General features: G+C 32.7%; 2 protein-coding genes across 10 annotated transcripts in view; one reads left to right on the forward strand and one right to left on the reverse strand.

The window, feature by feature from the left end:
- LOC124369577 (retinal-specific phospholipid-transporting ATPase ABCA4-like) overlaps window positions 1-15,684 on the forward strand; it is a 94,438-nt gene extending 78,754 nt beyond the window's left edge. For all 3 annotated transcript variants that reach the window (XM_046827610.1, XM_046827611.1, XM_046827612.1), the window contains 9 exons: window positions 2,875-3,211; window positions 3,334-3,593; window positions 5,985-6,119; window positions 6,209-6,409; window positions 10,983-11,125; window positions 12,232-12,439; window positions 13,671-13,762; window positions 13,981-14,201; window positions 15,518-15,684. In XM_046827610.1, the coding sequence (XP_046683566.1) occupies window positions 2,875-3,211; window positions 3,334-3,593; window positions 5,985-6,119; window positions 6,209-6,409; window positions 10,983-11,125; window positions 12,232-12,439; window positions 13,671-13,762; window positions 13,981-14,201; window positions 15,518-15,603 (1,683 nt within the window). In that variant the 3' untranslated portion in view covers window positions 15,604-15,684. The remainder of the gene's footprint in view (window positions 1-2,874; window positions 3,212-3,333; window positions 3,594-5,984; window positions 6,120-6,208; window positions 6,410-10,982; window positions 11,126-12,231; window positions 12,440-13,670; window positions 13,763-13,980; window positions 14,202-15,517) is intronic.
- A 3,598-nt stretch (window positions 15,685-19,282) lies between these two features.
- LOC124369581 (epidermal growth factor receptor kinase substrate 8-like protein 1) overlaps window positions 19,283-25,241 on the reverse strand; it is a 104,632-nt gene continuing 98,673 nt past the window's right edge. For 6 of the 7 annotated variants that reach the window (XM_046827620.1, XM_046827618.1, XM_046827617.1 and 3 more), the window contains 3 exons: window positions 23,335-23,470; window positions 22,101-22,192; window positions 19,283-21,716 (listed from right to left, as the gene is read on the reverse strand). In XM_046827620.1, the coding sequence (XP_046683576.1) occupies window positions 21,650-21,716; window positions 22,101-22,192; window positions 23,335-23,470 (295 nt within the window). In that variant the 3' untranslated portion in view covers window positions 19,283-21,649. Of the gene's footprint in view, window positions 21,720-22,100; window positions 22,193-23,334; window positions 23,471-25,241 lie in introns of all 7 variants that reach the window. The other variant, XM_046827619.1, reaches the window with a different exon arrangement.

Below are 25,241 nucleotides of genomic sequence, written 5' to 3' on the forward strand. Positions count from 1 at the left end.
TGTTTCAAATTATGTCAAAACTTGGTTTGATCAATTTTCTTGTGTGATAAATTAGTGTGTAACAGTTTTAAAATTTGTAATGTGAATTGATGATTACACATTGATCATATTCGTGCAGATTACAACTCCAATTAAAGTTTGCAGGGCATTCACAGCTTTCGATTGGTAGATGTTTTCTTTAATTGTTAACATTTGTGTATGGATATTTCTTACAGAAACACAATATTATATTCTCAATTTTAGGCTAAATAATTCAAGTAATTAGGATAAATTAACTAATTTCTGAACTTGAAGTACGGCACTGTTTCTCAGTTTTATTACAACATTGTGAATATGCCCTGTAATTAATTTCAAGTTTTATTATTAAATATCTATATTAGTATTTTTATATGAATATACTAAAGAAAATGTTACATTTAATTTATTAAAAACCAAGTCTCTTTGATTGGGTTATGGTTTTTACAATTTTTGAACTGTATTTTTACTTGTACATTTCCATCATATTTGAGTATGCTATGGAAAAGTATGCAAATGTTCAACTCTGTGTACTGAAAGGCTAGAGAAACCGCTTAGAAGAAAAGTTCACTTCTGGCTTGTTTATACTTTCCAGTTGAATCTGCACTGGGTACACCAAAGTCGATGTGTCACTTATTTCAAGGTAACTCTAATGAATGTCAAGGAGCAGCACATTGCTCCCTAACTGCACATGTTGAGATATTGGGGTAAAAAGGTTGATCGATAGGCTTAGTCTACTCCGGTGGATGATTGTAGGAGTGGCTGGAGTTCCCTTAATGTTAAAGGCTGTTGCCAGTCTGGGTATGAGGGAGTACTTTCCTCTGCCGCTTTGACTGGAGAGGTTGGAACAGAGTTGCCTCCTCTTCTTCCAAGGTGACATGACTGAGATAATGATAAGAATGAAGTAAAGAAGTGGCTGCTACAAAACCCCTTATACACTGTTGAAGAGTATCTTGGAAGACATTTTGTATAATATGATGAAAACTGAAGACCAATATAAACTTTGTAAATATCAAGTTTTATTATTAGTTTAATAACGCTGTTAAATTACTTATGAATTAACATAGAGAACATAAAGTAAATAAAGAATGTTCTCTGTTGTCTAGTGTGCTCGTTATCCCTTCTCATTGGATCTCAACAGGAGATGGCCCCTACCCCTACCTTACCCATCTTGATATTCGATATTCTGTCATTCTGGAAGCAAGTGCAAAGTTCCTTTTTGGAATAATTATAATGAGAGGCTTCTAAGCTTCTTGTCCTAAGTCAAAAAGAGTCTAGAAGAAAACATAACTTTTTATTTGTTGATTTGGGTTCCCAGATATAACAATGGAGACTTTTCCATGTTCGTTGTTGTCTCCAATTTTACTGTACAATATTTGAATTAGGTTAATTTACCTTAAATTTCTGTGGGTGATCCTTTTATGAGTCAACAACGATTGTAGTTTTGAGTCAAATGTGAGTCATAAAAGGTTTCAAATATGTTTCCTCGATAGAACCAAAATTATAGAGTTAAAATTGATTTTACTGGTTAAAGGTTTAAACATAAACACATGGGTTGACCCACAAAAATGTTTCTACTGGCCAAAAAGCTTTGCATACTGATACTGGTGATGTGTCATCACCCCCATCATTTCCTTTTTTAGTGTTTTTGTGTTTCTAAGACGTTTATAAAGGTGTTGTATTTTTAATTAAATTTAAGTTTCATTTGATAATATAGATCTTTTGAAAACAATTAGTAAGTGGTGAACTATTCATTTAAGTTTATTAGTCAATCTTCCTTACATATATACAAGTTCAACTTAGTACTTTTATAGTTTTATCCTGTAATGATTGATCAGTCAGAGACAGCCAAGAAAAGAAAGTACAAAGAGCGCCTGCTAAATGGATAGCTCAAAAACCCAAATCGGCATATGATAACCACTTAATTAGTAATTACCACTCAAATTCTTATCTTAAAGCCAATCTGTAAATGAAAATCTGCCTAAAATATATTAAAACCAACCAACTGCACAATGGTTAAAGGAGTGTTATCTGCCACAAAATAAAGAAATAATCTTGCATATCTTACATTTATCATAGTGGAGCCTCTGGATTGTTTATTTAATAATGAAATACAATACTGTATATGTAATGTTAGCAATCTTTCAGATAATGCATTAATCATGTTTCAAGGTCAATTGGCAGGCTTGGACCGTACTCAGACTGGTTTTTTCGGACAATTTTACTGGGGTCCGGTCCCTCAGGTGGCCCGTTCCGAGCCCCGCCACACGTCTATAGGTAAGGGAGGCGCTGTGGCGAGACATGACGGGGCTCGGCCGCTAAATGTCTTTTTCGGTCCTGCCAAAGCTAAGTACGATCCTGTTAGTTGGTTAACAATAGGTTGTGTGTACTAGACAAATATTACGTTATATTGCAAGATTTCTTGAAGGAAAATATATTCAGATTCGTTTATGCAACATCCATAATCTCTTTTGTGGTCACCGATTTTAGAATTGAAGAATCTTTTCATTTTTAAATGAGATAGTAAGTAAATATTTATATCTTATTCCGGATCTTACAATGTAGAATTTGTTCAAGAAAAAATAAATTACGCTGTTTTAGCATTTAGTTATAGCTTTTATGAAATAGTATTATGTAGACAATATCAATTTTGTGTATAAGCCTTGTCAATAAATGAATTCTGATTTTTGAAAAAATAACATTTTGTATAAACATTTGTTTAATAGGTTATTTTGGAATTTATAAAACATACTTTCTCTTACAATGTTTTGAGACAAAAATAATTGTACTCTCCTCTTCAAAACTATTTATTACAAGGTTAACAGTATACATGTTTCTCTTACAATTATATATGTGCAGAACAAATCCAAGCATCTCCTGTATTTGAATGGTCTGCTGAGGAGTGTTTACTTCAGCTCGTACGTAGTGGTGCTGGGGATAGTGCTGCTCGCCTTCTCTCTGTACATCTTGGTTCTCATGCTCTGGCTGGGAAGAGGCCCTCTCACTGACCCCAGGGCCTTCATCGTTTTAATACCAGTTATCCTGGCCTACTGCCCAGCTGCTATACTTTGTATCATCTGTTTCTCCTATATGTTTAATCGTTCTCAGACAGCTCTCTCCATCCTCCCCACTGTGGTCACTTGGATGGGAATCATTCCTTTCATTGTCGTCACCATTTTGGAAGTCATTGGAGTGGGTATGTCAAACTACAACAATTTATTAAATTCATTTGACAATTATATTTATCGGTTCGAACTTTAAAATATAGCCTTGTTTGGTCAATGTATTTTCAAAACACTCACTAATGCTATTTACCAGGAGGGAAAGTTCCACACTTTTTGATGTCAATAACCAACATTGTCTACGTGCCTTACTCGCTGATCTATTTGGTCCAACAAGCTGCCACACTCTGCGATGTCCAGCCATCCTGCTCCCATCCTAACTACATCACAATGGACATTGCTAGTCTGCTGCTGGGATCTTTACTACAGATTCCATTTTGGAGCTTAATTCTTAGAGTTTTGGATATGCATGAAACTGGTGGAAAACTCTCCGACTCAATAAACCGTGTGATGAATGTAAGTTTTAGACATAGTTTGCTTGTTGTAAGCAGTAGTTTACTTGTTTTTAGTTAATTAAAAATTAGTTAATACCTTTATTTTTGTCAAATTTGTATATTTTATTTCAAACACTTTGATTTTAGTTTTCCAGGTTTCTTGAAATCGTTAGATTTTGATTTTTAGAAATTTTCTTTTTATTTGTAAGCTGTGATAAATCTTACCAACTAAGTAACAATTTACTAAAACGAGTAATACATAATTAAAAATCTTAGTTCTTGGTCTTATATGGCCAGTCTGTGTCATAAGTAACATCTATGTTTTTTATTATTGAAATATTTTGGCCTTGCTATGGATATCAAAGTGAGATTTCAGGAATTCAACTGTGTTAGCACTGTTTCGACACGGTGTGAACCGGAAAACTTAGATTTTAATAAATAAAAATAAGACTGAAAATTAAGACTGAAAAAATTGTAGTGTAAAGCAGAGCTGGGTGGGTGGAACTTAAAACTTTACTTAACTGAAGAGAAGGGTGGGAAAATATAATAAAAAGGGAAGGACCACAGCCAGTGGCATAGTAACTATATCACAATCTTTTAGTGAGTATTTCCAGCTACAATGAAAAGAATATGAAACAGAAAAGGAATAATAATTACAAAGTAAAAGTATAGTAACAAGATGCTGGTATTCACCTTATAATTTACTCAACACCCACACTTGGGCAGGGTGGATGGACTACCCAATCTTCCACGGCTCTAGTGATCAACTTTTCATCTTCTGCCTCAGAGAAGTGTAATATTGATTTCCTTAACCAGCCGAAATTTGAGACCCAAACATATTAATAACCCTGCACTCCAAGACAAATTGATGCCACAGCAAATTATCGTTCATATGAACGGATACTTTTATTAGTGTTAATATTGTACTTTTGAAGTGGAGCCAGCCTCAATGACTAGATATCCCAACATTTTTTTTTATCCTGAGAGAAAAAGACAGTTTGTCTCCGTGCATAGTCCTAAAAAGGATCTTTGCACCTCCCTTACTTATATTTATGTCCTCAGAATCTGGGACTTTTACAGAAGCCGATCAGATTTGAGGGCTCCTGTTTTCTGATGTCCTTGGGGTTGAGGAGATATGCTCCGAGAAATATTTTCTGAATTTTTGAAATGGCATGACAATTTAACCAAATATGCTTCGCTGATTCCTCCTCTTCTCCGCAGAGCCTACATTCGTCAGTCTGGCTAAGGCCCATCCTCATAAGATGTTTCTTTAGGGGACTATGTCTTATCAACATCCCTAATATCATTCTTATATCCTCCTTACTTTGATCTAGGAGAGATGCCCACCCTTTAGCATAAGGAGAGATAAACATTTTAGATTGTCTTAATCCTGAGGCTCTACTCCAATCAAAGTTTCTTGTCCTCTTTTATCTTTTACAAGAGCTTTGCTGTTAGAGAAAGCTATCCCGAAACCTGGCTCAGGTCCCACCATTATGGACTTCGCTCCGTTTTTATTTCTGCTTTTTCATTTCCATGAATGCTTTCATGGCCCGGCACCCAACCGAGTGTTACTCTGTTATTTATAGCCAGCTCTGCCAGAGCATTCTTGCATTCCCAGACTGCTTTCAAGTCAAACAAACAGGTATCAAGTGCCTTTATTGCAGTCTGGCTATCAGATAAGATCCTAATACTTAGTTTCCTTTTTAGTGTGGAAAACATTTATCACACTCCACAAATAGCACACGTCACATATTTTGTAGACCACATCAAGTTTACAGCAACTCTCACCAGTGTCAAACAGTTGCTCTCGTAAATAGTGCTAAATGTTAATAAAACAAACCTTTTGTGGAGTCGCCTGATGATGAAACCTTTGGTTATGAAAGCCTCGTCCAAAAAATAAACAATATTTGGAAAGTATTGTTTTATTAACATTTAGCACTATTTAATAATTTAATTTAGCACAATTGCTCCAAGAGTCTTCAAGTTGCTCTTGTGTTACAGTCCACAGACAAGCTTTTGTGTTACAGCCCACAGTCCAGCTCTTGTGTTACAGTCCACAGTCTGTAATCTCTGTAATCAGTATCTATCGAATAGAGCCATTACCACAATTTCATGTACAGTTTCATGGTGCTTAACCCTTTGGACACCAGCACCCGAGGCTGCTGCCTGACCTATGACCTCCAGCACCTGAGAGCAGCTGGTATTACCTAAATGCCTATTTGTACACAACAATGCTTTATGTTTCACAAACCACCAAGACAGGCAAACAATCATAAGAAAATGCTTAACAACATGTACCACATCAGCTGCACAAGGTATTTTTTGAAAGCCCGGTGTTTCCCGATTGGAAAGTATTTTGAAACTGTAAATGTTTTCCAAAAGCGTTATGGTTCTAAATAAATTATTTTTTCAGAGGAAATTGAAGTCAGAAAATGTGAATGACAACAAAACAGTCAAACTGGATATCAATGAAAGTAATATAGAGGCTGATGAACAAACTTTGTCAGTGAATAACTGTCCAGAAACATCATCTATTGCTGTTGTAGAGGTAATGACTCTTACTTATTTAATTAATGGAAAACATAATTTGAAAACCTATGTTTGAATAATAATAACAATGTAATATTTCTCTTTTAGAACTTGACAAAGAAGTACCCAAACAGAACTCACTTTTGCTGCCATAGGGCTGGTTCGCCTCCATTGTTTACACAAGCCTTGCATAACCTCACCTTCTCTGTACAACAAGGGGAAGTGTTTGGCCTGTTGGGTCACAACGGTGCAGGCAAAACCACAACTTTACGTATTATATCGGGAGAAGAACAACCTACTAGTGGCTCTGTAAGTATTATACTTATACACACAGAACTGTTAACTGAAACTCTCTAAGTAAAATCTCCCCTTAAGAATAATGCAGCTACTAAGAATAACTAAGAGATATGTTTATCTACGATAAAAGTTAATGATAGTTGTTTATAAATGCGCAATACAAGTTTTGTTGTATGTTTTCATAACAACACAAGATATTGTGGAAAACTGTGATATCACTCACATGAATTAGACACTCTTCTTAAATATTGGATACAGAGGTTTGAAATATGGATTAAAAATTGAAAACGTTTGCCTACAAATGATGAGTGTAATGGAGCTCAATAATATCCATACTGAGATCACATGCCTTCTGCTGTGAGGAGAGTTAGAGTGTGAAAACAATGATTAATGACTATCATGGATTTTCTTAATTTCTGAGAACATGTCAACGCCAGCATAAAATAGTTTCTTGCCAATCCTGAAGTTGTTACCTTTACCCTCTACAGTAACTGCACAGCTTCAGATATGCTACTAGTTTTAATATTGAATCCTAAACTTAGAAAATGTATAAATACACCACTCATTACAAGGCAATAAAAATATTTAATAATATTCCAAACGGCCCTGCATTTCTACCAAACAAAAAATTTCTTTTAAAAGTTTAAAGTAATTTTTTTATATAAATCATATTTTAGATGATCGGCTGTCCTCATGTAATTGGCATTATGATATTGATAAAACTTGATATAGGTGGTCTAATATATTTAAGCAAATTCCTTTTATATTATTACCTTTCACCTTTTTACTATATTTCTTTTTTATTTACTCAGAATATTCCTTTGCTTATGTCAGAATATTCCTTTGCTTATGACAGAATAGATGTAAAATTATCAAGTCCAAAGCTTAATGTACAATTCCCAATAACTTTATTCCTGGATGGCAAGTCTTTGGTCAACACTATAAAAAGCCTTAAATAGGTCACGGAATTCTCAATTTTATGATCCATCCAAGTCAGTAACTATTTAATATGCAAAATTAACTAAAGCCTTACTATAAATCTATATTGTGAGGATATGGGGAATCCATCAGCCCATAGTTATTAAAAAAATTGTAATGAATGATTCTTTAAGCACTATAAAATAAAATCAAATCAAAATTCTTTTATTTACATGAACATAGAGTACAGTAATGGCGTCGTTATTAAAGATGTGTACATTTCATATCTTAAAATTGTATATACAATAATAGCTTAATTGAAATCAGTCAAGAAGATATAAATAGGTAACAGTTAGAGTTAAAAAGAGATGATGAAGCTAAGTTTATATATGGTACTGAAATTTTACCATAAATAGTCAGGCATTGAAAAATTCTTCTAGGGTGTAAAAAGATTTCTGTAGCAGCCAGGTCTTGAGCGATGTCTTGAAGTTCTTGTCTTCTCTACGTCTCTTCAGATCTTCTGGGAGTTGGTTGAAAAGTTTTCTCCTCATGTAGGTAGGTTTCTTTTCAAACAGGGTGAGGTGGTGTGTTGGCAGGGCATAGTCATATGCGTTTCTAGTGTTATAGTTATGATTGTTACCTAGGTGGTCAGGTTTCTGAGCTATTGTGTAGCAGGTGGCCTCGAAAATATAGAGTGAGACCACTGTCAGGATTCCAAGTTCTTCAAAAGCCTGACGGCATGACTCATGGGGAGTCAGTTCTATTAGCCTTTTTTTGCAGAACTAGAACACGGTTCCTGTTTCTTGCTGAAGAGTTGCCCCATGCTAATATTCCATACCTTAGGTGGGACTCAACTAAAGAGAAATATGCTGTCCTGGTAGTATCTTGGTTATAAGAACTTTTTACTCTTTTAAGAGCATAAATATTGGAGTTAAGCTTACTACAGAGATCGTCAATGTGTGGATTCCAAGATAGCTTGTCATCTATTATAATGCCAAGGAACTTTGCTTCGTTATCTTGAGCTATTTCTGGTAAGCCATAGTAGTCACTGGTTCTTAGGCCTTTCCATATAAGTTGCTGTGTTTTGCTCTCATTAAGAATAAGATTATTATGTTGGCAGTATTGTTTAGTCATATTCAGGGCTATAAAAGAGTTAAGTTCGAGGGATATTGAGTCTTTTTGTGCAATAAGAAGGGCTGTGTCATCTGCATATAGCATTGCTTGGGCTCAGTCAAGAAGATAGCTTGGAAGGTCATTCGTTAGCAGAATAAAAAGCACTGGTCCCAAAATCGATCCCTGAGGGACACCTCTAGTGATAGGGAGTAAGGTAGATCTTGCTTTATGGGATGTATTATTGTTTGTATAGTTCAATTCAACTAGTTGCTGTCGGTCTTTCAGGTAGCTAGCAAGCCAGTTTTGTGATGCTCCTCTAATGCCCATGTTCCCTACTTTTTGGAGAAGTAGAGAGTGGTTTAGGCAGTCAAAAGCCTTACTGAAGTCCAACAGCATGGCAGTCACAGTTGTACCCTCTTCCAGTTGGTCGATGATGAATTCTGACAGTTGAACTATAGCTGTAGTTGTGGATTTACCACGGAGGAAGCCATGTTGCTGGGTCGTTAAGATGTTGTAAGTCGTCAGATGTGTTATCAGTTGGTTTAGCAAGATCTTTTCCACTACTTTAAATATTGTTGGGAAAATTGATATTGGTCTAAAGTTTTCCACTGATTTACACTGCCTTTTTTGTGAACAGGGAATACTTTTGCAGTTTAAGTTTTGTTGGAAAATTGCCCTGTGAAAATGAAATGTTGATTATGTGACATAAAGGACTCACTATTTCATCCTTGCAGTGTTTCAGTAGTGTGGAGGTGAGTTCATCGATACCTGCTGATGGTTTGGATTTCAGAGATGAGAGTGAACGGGAAACTTCTTCTGGTGTGGTGGGATGAAGGATGAAGTCAGGTATTTCGCCATAGTCTTTGCATGTTTGTAACTGATTATTTACGGCTTGGCCAGCATTGGAGAGAGTGATGTCAGCTATTTTTGTAAAATACTGGTTGAAGTACTCAGCTATTTCATTAGGATTCTTGATTTGTTCTTCACTGATTACAAGTTTTAGTGATTCGTCCTTTCTACTATTTTTGCATCTTTCATCGTTAATAGCCTGCCAGATAGCCCTTTGTTTGTTGTTTGAGTTGTCAATGAATTAGTGAAGTTGAATGTTTTCTCAGTTTTTTAAATAGAGGTCATATTCTTTTTTTCTGTCAGCAGTTTCGATCTTATGGTTATCGTAGCCAGTTGTCCTTTCCATTTCCAGAGCTCTGAGGAAGGACTTTCTTAATCTTTCCAACTCTTCATTGGTTGCTTTAAATATTGCATTTCTTTTCAGTCGGGATTTTTTATGAGGGCATGTTAGATTGAGAATTTGAATGAGGATTTCATGAAAATAGTTATACGATTCTTCTGCAGAAGGGGTGTTGTAAACATTTTCCCATGTCTCTAAATGAAGTAGGTATTTAAAATAATCCATGTTTTCCTGTGAGAAGTGTCTATTAGATAAAATGGGTGGAGGTAGTTTTTTATTTAGAGTAATAATAGTACAGAGCTGAGCACTGTGGTCTGATAGGCCAGTGACGACTAGATCAGTGTCAATTTTACTCTTGTCAAGGTTTGAGCAAACAAAGTCAATTGATGATTCAGTGTTTAAAGTGACTCTAGTTGGTGGAAGATCTATCCTATTGATGTTATGACTAGGCAACATGTCTTTTAACTTTCTGTTTCTGTAGTCATGATTTAGCCCATCCACATTAATATCACCCATGATAATTGTGGGGCACTTCCAAGTAGGAATGAGGTCTATTGTACTAGACAAGATGTCGAGGGCATTGTCAAGGCTTCCACTTGGTGGTCTGTAAACACCAATTATGTAGATTTTGATTTTACTAATGGTCATCTGTACTACGTGAGTTTCACACGTAAGTTCACTTGCAAGGTCAGTTGTAAAATTGTATATTTCGTTCCTTAACCCTTCACTAGCAAAAACAGCTACCCCTCCTTTTCTGCAATTTTGACGCGAGAAACCTCCTATTAAGTTGTATCCTGGAAGCCTTGTACTTGACAGCCGTGACTCTTTAAGCCCATGCCCAGTTAAGGTCACTAAGTCAGGTGAGTGTAGTTCTAGAACATGTGTTAGTCTGTTTATTTTCCCTCCTATGCCGTTAATGTTTTGATGAAAAATCCTCAGTTGGTGTTTTTGGTTGGTAGAGTTGTGTTTTACTATGGTCTGGTTTTTGTGGAGGTAGGAATTTCTAAAAAATGTTGTCCAGTAGCGTTTGCAGTCAATGCTTCTGTGAAAGTAGGCGAATTTGGTGGAGGAGCTGAGTTAACTACATTGAGATTGCTAAAAAAGTTGTCATTGATGGTTTTGTAAAAATCTGTATGTTTAGTAAAAAGTACTTATAATACTAAAATATAAATGTAAGAGTAGGGCAAAAAAATTGTAATGCTTTAGAAATAAATTTTATTTATTAGTCCTATGTTCACGTGTCATTCATTTTTGATTATCGACTTTAATTGTGATATTGTATGAACTCATGTTACATAATGAAGTAGTTGTGTCTCTAGCATAACAAAAGGCACTTTATTAAGTGAGACAAGTACATGTTATCAGGTCAGGATCAAAGGACAAAGTAATATAACAGGACTCCTGGGCTACTGTCCACAACATGATGTTTTTTGGCCCAACATCAGTGTAAGGGAACATTTGGAGATCTATGCAGCAGTCAGAGGTGTCAAGCCTCATGCCATAAACAGGTACAACAATGCTTTCAGAGTATTATCTATAATTAATACTCAGGCTTACCTTTGAAAACTTTGTTCTAGAGTCCAATAATTTAAAAGAAACTCATACAAACATATAAAAGAACAGATATTCAAACATTTTAACTGTACTGCAATCATTCTCAACTGATAGAGTTTACTGGTTGAGAATGATTGCAGAAAAATTGAGAATTTCTTAATATGTGTTTTTTGTGTCTTTCTTTTAAATTAGTGAACCCTAGAAGAAAGTTTCATGGTAAACCTGCTGATTTCCCTATCCATTATAAATAATCCTAGCCTTTAACCCTATTAACTCAAATTATTTCAGAATATTATATGTGGATTAATCTATAGAATCAAAGTACAGACTAATTTTGCAGAGCTTCTAAATTTGTGAGACACTGAATATTAAATGACCTTCCTCTTGTTACATATTAGGCAAAGTTAAAAGTCTGTTAGATTAAGTTCAGAAAGTACACAAAGATATTAAAAACTAATTCCATATCAATTTGTGCAGATCATCTACATTCCAGTAAAGATACTTGTAAAAATATTTTAAAATCTCAAAATTCTTAGTACATACAAATAGGGACATCTCATGACAACATTTTGCAAAATGTATAAATCTGACCAAGGAAAAGTTTTACTCCTTACGAACTTTATATACTGGTGAACAATCAAGAAAGGATTATTCAATATTATAAAAAACCTTTACCTTTAATAAAATGTATATTTAATTTTAAAACATAGTGATATATAGTTTTTTTTTATAACTATGTTGATCGCCAGCATTATTTTATATGTCAAGTAATTAAACAAGTACATTATCAATTGTTATGTTAAACAACTAATAAAAACATAATAAAATATTATTCTGCACAGAGAATTATTGTTTGTTTAAAAAAAAGAAAGAATATAAGTGCATGATAAATATCAAAGGATCAATATTTTACAAACAATATGTAGAAAAAAATGGAACTAGTGCTCGAAAGTTAAGAATGATATAATTTGGAATAGTGGCTTTTAAATACTTACTTGCTAAGTACTATTGTTTTCTTTGTTTTATAACTCTATGAGTACTAATTGAATTAAATATTCAGAATGGTGGGAGGTTTTCTTTCTGGGCTACTACTCAGCAATCACGCAGAAAAATATGCTCAACTCTGCTCAGGAGGTACACAGCGCAAGCTGAGCTTCGCTCTGTCGATGATTGGCAACACCAGTCTCGTACTGCTAGATGAACCCAGCACTGGTATGGATGCCCTCTCAAAGCGATTCCTCTGGAATATCATAAGGAACACTTTCCAGGTAATATATTTAATTTACACACACACCCCATGCAAGCTGATGACTCACATTAAAGGGGTTGGACATGAGTCTGAATTGGTACATATTCAAATCCTGTCTGTAATCATAGCTCATATCTGTACTGTGCTGACTCTTCCCTTACTCTGTTTGATACGATCCTTAGTAGTCCAAGGGGAAGGAGTTTAATAAGGTTAAAAATAAGACAAGCCTCTCCTCCTCCATGTTCTCTATCAATGATTGGTAACAAAAGACAAAATTGCGAATGAACACAGTATTGCTGTGAAAGTCCTTTCAAAGTGTTTCATCAGAATTATCATTAAGAATTCCTTGTTAGTTGTAACTAGAAACACAAGTTAACAAAGATTCTCCAACTTAAATGTTAAAAGACTGGTGCTTATAATTTTTTGTTTTCTCTCTAAAAATTGACATTTAAAATGTTTAAGCGGAAATCTCTGACTGAGATAAAAGGACATCCTGTATTTAAAAATAAATTTTGAGACAACATAGTTAATAAGAAAACACATGATGCTGGTAGAAACTACTGGAAACAAGTTTTATTATGATTTATTCAACTTTTTCTGTATAGAAAGGTGAAAAATATGAAACAAGTTCAAAAAGATTCAAGTATCGGCTGAAGCTACATTTGATTGCTTTGACTTTCTTTATTCATTCTGCAAGTTCACAGATCACCGATGGGAGTTTTAACACTTGAGGCACTTTTTTGGTTTCAGGGTGAACTCTACATCCTGTTTTAATGTTCTATAGTGTGTAAATGTGGTATGAACGTGAATATGTGTGGAGTGTGAGTAAGTGCCATAATACTAAGTATTTATATCATTATTAATAGGTACTTTGACTTTTGCAATACAATGTGTAATCAATGTGTATTTGTAATCACAATAAACTTATTCTATTCTAATGTTATTCCGATAACTGTCCATTTAAGTCATAGCCAAATGTCAGAAGCTCATGGCCTTTTGTATATGACCGACACATGGCTTTAAATTTTATATGATGCATAAATTTAATTTAAATTGACTGTGCAAGAATTTGTTATCCATCATGAAAAAGCAATAATAAATTAAACCTCTCTCAAAGAACATTGTTTTCTCAAGGTTTTCCTGCCAATATCATATAAGATTTACATTATACACCCTAAGTACATTTAACATGTTGCTATTTTAGAATCAATACTGATAGACAGCAACCACTTGTATTTCTTTATTTTTAGGGGGATAAGGGTGCTATCCTGACCACCCATTCTATGGAAGAAGCAGATGCCCTGTGTACTAGAGTTGGGATACTGACCAATGGCTCTCTAGGGTAATGTTTCCAAGCAGATAAGGCCTCATTTTCAAAAAAAATACTTAAAACTTTAGATAAAGTTAGCACATTCATTTTCTACTTGAATTTTTAATAGATAAATTCTTTGTCATATTTTCATGTATGCTAAGTTTTGGTTACACTTTAAGGGAAAACCTTAATGACTAAGAAATTACAATTTTAAGGCTTTTGTTTATAAAGAACAAATGTGTTCCCAGGTGTGTAGGAACAACACAGTATCTGAAAGACCGCTATGGCGGGGGATACATATTAGAAATGAAGCTCAAGTCTTCTTCCAGCAGAGACCAAGTGCAAGAACTTATCAAGTCCAAATTTCCTGGTAGTTCAGTAAAGAACTACTTGGCGGACAGACTGGTCTTCAGCATACCCCAAAATTTGGTTGTCTCCCCAGCCAGTGTGTATTTCTTAATAGAACAAGGTAATATTTAAGTAGCCTTAGTACTTTATTTTGTTAAGAATATTGTTTAATTTCAGTTCCTGTTAATGAAAGTATCTGTCATCATGACTACATCTAAATTGGCCTTAATTTTATATTATATATTTTGCTTACAGTTTGAAGGAATTCAGTAGGCTTTTATCATGTGAATTATTTCCCAAGGTTATACTTTAGCCTTGGCGGGTCATAAAATTCAACCCTCCCAGTAATATGCTATTGCTATTTAAATACAATTATTTTTTTCCTATCACCTATGGCACCACATTTGGTTTCTTTAGCTTAACTAGTTTTAGAGATAAAAAATACAAAATGGCAGCTAGCGGCAAAACGAAACATTTTTCAACCTATGTTTGTATGACATTTTTTGTTTGAAATAATGAGTACTATCCGCCACAGAAGTTTGTGACACCCTTTTTGGTGCATTGACATAAACAAAGTGCTTTCCTCATAAATCGCCCATGAAGAGTCCATTGAAAATATATTCATCAAAATCTATAGAGTATTCGAAAATTTAGAGACGAGTTTAGAATCTGAACATTTTAAAATATAGCATAGGGCAAAGCATTCATATTTTGATGGTATTGTTAAAATGTTAAAAGAAAGTCATTGGTGAAAACAAAATTCAACTGATCGTTGAATATTGTCCAACTATACACCAATTAATAGGTTAGTTCATTGACTATGTTGATCACAGTATCCGAATAATTGAATCGACTCTTTAGCTATTATACTTTCTACAACAAAAAGGCTATTATTCACTGGAACAGCTGCAGGCAACATACGTTATAAACATAATTGTCAAATATGTTATAGTAAACTTTAGTAATTTAATTTTAGATCATAATTTAATCATTGTATACAGCACATATAGCATTGTATTGTATAGATTGTATACAATTTTTTATAATAGTTTTATTCTCTACAACTCAATATGATGAAAGAATCTGATTGTCTTTTGTTTAGTTGAAAGAATAGACTTTTCTTTTAGGAGGCCACTAGTATTGACAATATGAGTAAAATAATTTAAATTACTTGCTTTGAGTTGAAACAAATTTTTTATTTCCTTATTCGATTGGCTCAGAAAGGCGTGTCAAGATAAAATCATTTCAGTCCATGCTAGGGCTATAGCTTATATGCTTAATCTTGTCTAATAGATAAGTAATTTTTAAAGGTTTAAAAACAAGCGAAACAAACACACTGACCATCATTGTAGGAGGAGTAAAATAATATAAGTATACTGATTTCTGTATGGTTTCTAATGATCACTTTATATCTGAATCATTGTAAAAATGTTTCAGTCAAGTCAGAGATGGGCATCACAATGTACAGTTTTGACCAGACCAACTTGGAGCATGTATTTTTAAATCTTTCAAGCCAAGAATGATTTTGTTATGTTTTTGCCTATTGTGTAGTATATATTTTTACATTTTTTGATACAATATAAATATTTTACTCTACTCTGTGATTTGTTTTTATTAATCCTCCATATGTATCTATCTATATTTACAGCAGGCTACTACAATGGTTTTGAAATGAGATTCATGTTGTCTATAGCTAAAAAAGAGTTAGAGAAAAAATTATACAAACTTTTCTTTTCTCAATAAAAAGCACATAGAATAGATCTAGATTACAGAACTTGAACTTAATTGTCTCACCCAATTCTCTCAGACCTGGAGTAATTGATATGTAATAGTACCTCCACCGGGAAGGTTCATGTGGTCCTGTGGAAAGCAGAGCAGGAACAGAGATAAGATTATGTGGTTTACATGGATGATAGGTAAATTGTGCATGGTTTTAATGTGTGCAGTAGGCCTATAAAATATTTTCAAAACCTTCCAAGGTACATCAAAAACGAGTTAAGAGACGTACTAGAGAAGTATATGGACACAGTTGTAGAAGATGTCTTTATAAAAGGGTTGAGAAAGATCTGATGGCAGTGATCTCTAAGCCTTACTCCCTTTATGATCTTTATTGCCCTTTTCTGGAGCATAAAATGTTTTGCAAAAGACTAATGATTCCTCAGAGCACAGAATAATCATATATGATTCTTAACTTTCAAAAGCACTTAAGTACACTACAATGCTAAGGTAGAGGAGCCAAGTGAGCTGATCATTCTAAGAACCTATATCCCTTTAGCTAATTTTTCTATACCTTTCATCCTCTTATGCTAGAATATGGTATCATTCAACCTAATTCCTAAAAATTTTGCAAAGAAACCTCTCAACAAAAACACAGCTCTAACTGATGTTTATTTATGAATAGGGTAGGATGGTATTAGAAGAAGAGTTTTCCTCTGTTGAGTTTGAATACAAATTTACCCAGTTTTAGTTAAAGTTAGTTTGGAAATGTATTTAGAAAAATACTGGGCTGTGCAACTTAGTTTGCTGAATGATTCAATTTCAGGATCCTCACCAGTAAGCCTATGCTTCTGGTAAAGAGTGTCGTCTTTATGTCACCTAATTGAAATATATTTTCATTTGGTACAGAATCAATCACATCATTGATGTAAATCAAGAAAAGAATACAGATCCTCCGGAATGTCATAAGTGATCAATACTGGTCTTGATTGTACTAATTTATTTTTATTTTTTTTATTTGGAGAGAATTTTAGTTAATTTATGTCTATTTTCAAGGTATAATTTGAGCTAATTAAAAAAGTGTCTCTAAATCCTAGTTGAATTCCCAATTGAAAAAAGTATTGACGTAATCAAAGGCCTTAGTGAGATCAGTGAAGCAGCCTACCACTGATTCACCCACTTCAAATGCATGCAACTTGGTACCAGTTTTGTTCATTTGTTTATCATTTTCAAACCAGCAATATTGAACAATTTTTAACTTTTTATACTAAACCATTTCATAACGTTTTTATGTTCTTTGACTTTCACATTTAGTATTTTTTTTTTGTCTCTCCTATGTATTCCTATCACACGAGCATGTTATACTGTAAACACAGTGATTTTTGAAGATGACGAAAGTGTCATCCATGTATCTTCACAAGGCTCTCGGTTTGAATTGAGTTGAAGCAAGAGTTTTTAGCTCAAATTCTTCTATTGAGATATTGGCAAAAATGGGTGATAGAGGAGACCCCATTGCCATTCCCTCTCTTGATGGTAAATTTTACCCTAGAGTTCAAAATAGTTGCATTGAGTGCATGATTCTAACATTTCCATGATTACGGGGATCAGAAGTTTAGTTCTCCTGTTTAATGTTTCACCTTTTAGCCGAGATTCAATGATTTTGAGTGTTTCAGGAACTGGTACATTAGTAAACAGGCTTTCAACATCAAAGCTAACTAGCTAATAGGTTTCAGCCAGTGTAAAAGATTCTGACTTCTCAATGAAATCCTTAGAGCTGTTAATAAGCGAGTCCGTTTGTCCTTCAGGTGGTATCAGGATGCCCAAGAGGATCGATATGGCCCTGAGTTCCGCCTTAGTAAAATTGAGTTTTGATAAAGGGATTTTTATTTACTGAGAGACCAACCTCGGCAATGAAATGTTCCTCAGATAACTGGGAAATAGCTAACTTAGTTCCAGTCACAAATTCCACAGATTTTACTGACTAAATTTTTTTAACATGTATGATGGGAAATGTTTAAAAAACCTGTTATCTTATCAAATAATCCATCATCAATAATAAACTTAATAAAAGGACTTATTGAATACTTGATGTGATTTTCACAATACTTGAAAAAATTTTAGAAAATTGGCTTACGGAAAAACCTTTTTACTCAGTAAGTATGTATTTGACCTGTGAAGCTTCTTTATTTTAAACTAAATACAACAGTGTATTGTTGTGTGTGATTTAAAGTTTTAGTACTTTAATCTGTAACTATTTTTATCATTTAAAAAATCAAGTAACAATTTTGTACTGTACAAACACTTGACTTTGTCAATTGCATATATGTTTATAGACAATATAATTATAGATTTTTAATGAGATCTCAAATTCTGCAATTGAATACTTGTTTAACCCTCCATCGGGCGCTTAAAATTAGAAACACCATCAGGCGCTCACGGAGGTTTCCTCCAGGTTGGCGAATAATGGATATCATAATCGTTTAAACTGTTTTTATTTGTTTAAATATTCATACTGATTTAATTACAATGTAATATATTCATTTTTAGAAATTTAATAAAAATTACACTCTTATGTAATGAATTTTCCAAATAAGAAATTCAAAATCTTAAAAAATGTTATTGTATAATAACAACATGATTAATTTTAAGGAATAATGCAATTAATTGTAAAAATGTTTAACCTTCTGTAAATATGTATGGAAATTAACTTAGTTTTTAACTTCTTACAAAAACAACTTACTTCAATTCTTGAGATATTATACAATTGTAATGTCAATTATTGCTCTGAAATAAAAATTTATTCTTTACTAAAAATTTTTTTACAGACTGCACAAAATTTCAAAACATTTTCCTTCTGGTTGTTATAGCGACAATGTTCACTCCATAATCATTACTGAAATGTTCCCTAGCACACTGTTACTGTACTAACAAGTCTCTCGTCTTCATTCTCCATTTCTCAAAATTCAAATAAAATATATAGTAAAATTTAAAAAGAAACCATCACAGGTCACACATTTAGGCGCACACGGATTATTACAACATAAAAACTAAACACAATAAGGCGCTCACGGTGATTTCGTCCAAGCACTACAAACACACCATCGGGCGCTCACGGAGGAATCGTCCAGTCACGCACGGAAGTAGACCTCATACTGACACATTTTGATAAATAAAAGCGGGAGGCTATTGTTTCGTTTCCCCGAAAGATGCTCGTGAAGTACACTGCGGGAAACGACTGCCGACATCAGAAAAGTAGTACTATTTTTAATAATAAAACATACACGGAGGAAAACTCCGTTTAGCGCCCGATGGAGGGTTAAGTACTATGTCTGGCATAAAAGATAGTAGAATGATAGAGCAAAGCTAGCCACATTTCTTATTGTACTGATTTATGTCCGTAAGATAAAAGAAAGTCATATAATTTGATTTTGTTGTATAGAATAGCCTAAGTTAACAAGAAAATAGCACACTAAAGAAAAACACATCTTTGGAAAATTATATTTTAATTGGCAATTTCATATAACATACAATCACAATTTCTCAAATTCTGTATTTGTTCATTACACATAAAATAATATTTTGTGCTTTGAAATAGTTAAGGTTAATAGAAATTAAATTCATACATTTCCCATTTGATAATAAATAACACAAATATTTGTTCAAATTCAGTAAATTATATGGCACAAATCATTATCACTATACCTCATTATCATTTTATATATACCTTAGATATACAAATTTATTTATATCTACTTTGCATGTAATATAGCATAGCCATAATGAGGTCTAAATACTGCTAAGATTACGTATACAGTTAATTAATACTATTATTTTTGAGCTTGTATTTATTTTAGTTTAAATATAACACTGATAATTCTAATCTAACTCAAATGTCCATTTTGAAACATTCAAAACTATACAAACATATTAGGCATATACAATAAGGTTATAATTTATTCTAGTTTTAATTAAATTAAGAAATTTTAATCACATTACATTATCAGTATTGATAGGTGACTAAATCCAAAACCCTAAAATTAGTGTTTAACTAACCCAATTCCTTGTTATTTTTTTATCACAATTAAAGAATTTTGATTGTTGTGGAATATATGTTAGAACGATAAAACTGACAAAAAAGGAAAACATAGAATCTAAAACTTAATAACTAAATTATTAGTCTTGTAATTTTTACCAACTGTACTTATTATTATAAACAAATGTGAGTTTGTCATAAATTCTTTCTTGTTAATAGCAGTACTATTCACATTTCATATTCTTGAGGTTGTGACTTTGACTGAAAGGTCTGTGCCTCATCAGTCAAACTGGTTTGCTTGTCAATAAGGGACTAAGAAAAATGAATGAAATCAAATTGTGATTTGAATAATAAATTATTCTGCGCTAGTAGCTAGAGATACATTCAAGTTACAGAAAAAGAAATTGACGCTTTTTATTACTAAACATAACTCTATAAATTAACTATGTTCATATTTAAATTACATGCAAATCAACACTCTGTTATGCTTTTTCCAAAATTTGACTTAAGCAGATCCTCGGAAATCTTTTTAACCCCTTAAGTGCTTAATTACGTAAGTGCTGACAATGTATATACACTCCTTGTGTTTTCCGATAAAAAGAAGATCGTATCGTCGTGTTTGATGTATGAGGTGATTCTGACATCTTTGTCTATTGGCTTCACGCCAAACAGCCCTTTGTTATTGGGCCAGAGGAGGGGGAAGACACTGTTCCACCACTCCCACATGTGCCCACTCTGTCCACTGCTGCCTTCCGTGTCATCAGTCACTTGTTCAGTTACTGTGTTGTAAACATGCGTGTCATTGACACTTGAATTTATTATTTTTAACTTCAATTTCTTCTATTTGTAATACATATGTATGTATGTATTTACTTACTTATATTATGTAGTATATAGGGATAGAATGGCCTCCATATGATAAAGCACCCCTTCTCTCCCTACACTCCCTCCAAACAAATCTTGGAATATATAACTTTATGAGAATTTGTATAACTATACAATCCCTTTATCATAAGTTTAAAAAGTTATATGATTTTTAGAATTAGATACTACAAGAGGATATTGTAAACAAAAAAAATCCAGCCAGAGCAGAATTACACTAGCACTTAAGGGATTAATCAGCCACTATTGGTTTGTAAAATTCGTATGAAAAGATAAAAGGAAGTCTTAGTCTAATAACTAAGGCTGTATCATACATCTTTTACAACAGAACATCAAACATACAAATTAATTTGTGGCTATTATATTTATTAATGTTTTGGTATTTTGATAAACTGTTGAATGAAGCCAAAATTAAGCCTGGAAAAGTTCAATGAGTATTTAATAGGCTGAAGGCAGTAACTCTTTCATGTTAGTGAAAATAAAATAAAGTATCAGACGTGGTAATGTAAACCAACGATTGCACTTCAGACATAGCATATACATAAAATCCAATAATAAATTGAAAGTTTGTTTTGTTTTGATTTAAATTAACATTGTTTAAATAATGCAATTTGAATTTTTCAATACATACATATTTGAATATAATTTAGTTAATCTTTATATTAAGACAAGATTTGTAGAAATGCTATTATTAGGTGTGGACTTCAAAAGTTGGTCTACATTTCTATTTATGGGTTTATGACCTCATGGGTCTTTTGTTCATAGGTGGAAAAATTATATACATAGCGAAAAGAGCCTTGAATATTCCTAAAGTGTAACTTTGGTATAATTCCTAAAAATGTATTAATTTAAGTTAGTTAACTATTCCTGGACTTCTGGAACATCTGATGTGTCTCTAAATGTTTCACAGTTCTAGTATTATGTCACATAGGTTTTACTTAGAATACTTGCTGGATCAGTTTTGATGTTATATATAACTGGTCTAATTGTCCTTGAGTGTTTTTTGACCTGTAACAAAACTTTTTCATTAAAAATAATACTCTATGATTAGTCAAAAAACATTGCATGTGTTTTACAATTAGAATGGAACTTCAATAACATAAATCACAAAGTGAATATCATTAAGAATATTAAAAAGTCATAAATTAAACAAAACTATTATCATTTTTAGTATTTTAACTATTTTAAATTTATCTCCAGAGATTATGTCCATATACACACCACAACAAACAGCTTACTTGATCTTTATCAGAAAAAGTTTTAAATTGGTGAATTTTTTAAATTTGGTCTAGGTAAAATAGAATTGCTGTATATTGATAGACAAACCAGGAAATAGTCTATTTAATCCTGTTTTCTGTTGGTATCAGCCCATGAAGAGTGAAGTTTCACTGACCTTGCGTGTCCTCTTCGCCATTAGTGTCAACCTTTTTCTTTGCTTTCGCCAACTTTTCAATTAACTCTATGGACTTGTTAGGATTGTACTGAAATTAAAAGTAACAATTACTAAATTTATTCAAAATCATAACTATAGATAACTGGAGCAATTCAAACAAAAACCAAAAGCTGTTATAAACTTACAACAAGAACCACTGGAACATGGTATATACCGTTGGAAATAAAATAAATATATAAAAAATTTTATTTATACATTATGTTGATATTAATGATAATTATGAGATGAAAAATATTGTATAATAACATCAATATTTTTATAGGGTTCTGACTGATGATAATGAGGTCCCAAATGAAACCTGGTATTAGTAGAAAAACTAAAAACCAGTATAATTAATAAGTGCTAAAAAAATAATATAATTCTATCTATGATGACTTTTAGGATACTGCATTTAATCTTTACACCATCAATGTCAAATATCGTAAAGTGGTGGTCTCTCATTTAACATCAGATGTGGAGGTGAGCGAAGTGTGTAGTATCAGGAGGGAACTACTTTGAAAGAAACCTCATAACAATAATAAGCCGTAAAGTCAAATCCTTCTTTTTTAATAAAAACTTCAATTCGGATCCTAATAATGTAAATGTACCTTATATCTAAAACTAAAATAAAAATGTTTGAAAATTACTTCTTTGTATATTAAAATTAAATTCAGTCCCACAAAATCATAGGGAATGTCTCAAAACTGACATATTTGAATTAATTAAATATTTAAATAATTTTATTAAAACAATTTTACAGATATAAATTGATTTGAAGGATTAATTTGCACGTATGATTGTTTAGAAATTAATCTTATATTTCAAACTGCCATATATTTTTGTAATTATCAGACTCTGAACCTTGAATTTCTCCTAAAATATTTAACAAAACGTACATTTTTATGTAAAAATGTTTTAAATGTTATAAGTGGATACAATTTATATTCATCACGAAAATGTGTTCCTTACATAAGTGAGTACATCTGGAACTATTGCTGCTTCAGGTTTTTTAGTAATATTGGAAAAGGAGACAACTAAACATTGTGTCTAACATACTTTCGTAACAAAATATCACAAAAATCGAGACCAAGCAGGTTGTTCTAGCAAAACCTTCATTGTTATGACTCTTATAACTTGTATATCGTTGAAAAACTGTGTTTTTCAGAAATCTTGGAACATAAATTATCTAACCTTGGTGACTGTACCAGACAGCAGCAGTTGAGAATAGAGTCGATGACCCTCCTGGTACCCATAGACCTTCTGCAGCTCTTCTTTGGTAAGGTGGAACATTTCCTTCCCACTCATCCCCTTCAAGTACTGTGACACCCTAAAAGGGCACCTTCATGTGAGTAACATTCTCACACAGTTACATATAAAGATAAGAAACCTAATGCAGTGAAAAATATCTTTATTTCTAAGGTTAATTTCCAATAATCAACCATACGGTTTTCAGTCTTTTAAAAACAAGTTTTCTGTTGCATTTAGGATAAAATACTTTTTAATGTTGTACACTTCGTGCTTTAGTTATATTTAACCCCTACACCACATAATTTTTTTTATATAACCCAAAAGTATATCATCAAATCAGATTGAAGCTCAAAATATCTTAAAAGTAGTCACATGGAGTAAAAAAGACAGTGTTTATCAAATATACATTTACTGAAGACACACCACTGAATGAAACTGACAAACTAATTTAGCCAGGTAATGACAAGGTTGGGGTAAGTTAAAACAGACAGATGTGGCCAATGATTAAAAAAAAATGGTGTTTGTACTTTATTTATAATGTCTAGTCGTTTTGAAAATGCATGATCATTGCAGGGTTAAACAATAATAAAATTTGTCATTACTCTAGAGTATTCATTTATTTTTCAATCCGACAGCTACAATTTTTGAGATTACTAAAGCAAATACATACAATAAATGAGTTGAATGTAGAATCTTGGAGCATTGGAAAAAAGGGTTTATCGTACTATCACTAGTATAAACAAATTCAACATTTTCCAATATATAATTTTTATTCTGTGCAAGGCCTTTCTGAATCAAATGTAAACATTTGATAATTTGTGAAGTGCCTGATGATGGAATCTTTGATTCAGAAAGGCCTTGCACAGAATAAAAATTATATATTGGAAAATGTTGAATTTGTTTATACTAGTGATAGTACGATAAATAAATGAGTTCTTAACTGACAAATTTCCAAACGAGTCAGTAACTTTTAACTGACCTTTTAATTTTTGTAATAAGCATTTGCTGTTAATCGACTATGTTTGACAAGAATCAGATGGCGGCAATACTTCACCTGCACTCTGTGACTCATATGGACCTGATGCACTGTTTTAATTTAGTTTTTTTTATAATAGACACACAACAAATAGATATGATTGTTATGGATAGATATTGTATTTAATTTCTCCATAATTTCCACTGTATGCTGAAGTTTGTTGAACATTTATAACATCTGTTATACATTTAATATAATGAAGCATTTTGTAATATTCAACTCATAATTTAATTTAGTAATGAGCTTTACAGTATGTTGCTTTTACTGTCCAAAAAGCCAGCCTGGCTGGAATTAGAATACAAAGGCATCTACTATATGCAAAATTAAAAAGAGAAAACCATAAAGTATTTACTTAAAAACCAACTTGAAATGTTAACTCTGTAAGTAGAAAAAGACAAGGTCAAAAAATGTGGTTCTTGTTGCCATGTTTTAAACTGAATAATATGCTCAAAATCAGTGCGTAAGTGTCTTGTGTGCAAAATTTAGTAAAAGTATGTTGACCACTTTTTGAAATAGTTAAATAAACATATTTCTGACACGTTTCCAATTAAGAATAATCGTGATGTGTTAAGAAAATAACTTCACAGAACACTTTCTGGTTTTAGTTGATAATTCATCCGAACTGGTTTCATAAATTAACGTGATGGTATCACTCAACCATTTCCTTAACAATTTTTTTCTTGTTCACTTACATTTCTTGTTCAAACTAAACAGGGCAGGTATAAACTAGCCAGAAGTGAACCCTGGCTGTTTCCTCATTTATCACTCACACTGGCCATTTTGAACACATTCAATTTTACATTTGGTTAATATT

This window comes from Homalodisca vitripennis, chromosome X, assembly GCF_021130785.1.
Source record: "Homalodisca vitripennis isolate AUS2020 chromosome X, UT_GWSS_2.1, whole genome shotgun sequence".
NCBI lineage: Eukaryota > Metazoa > Arthropoda > Insecta > Hemiptera > Cicadellidae > Homalodisca > Homalodisca vitripennis.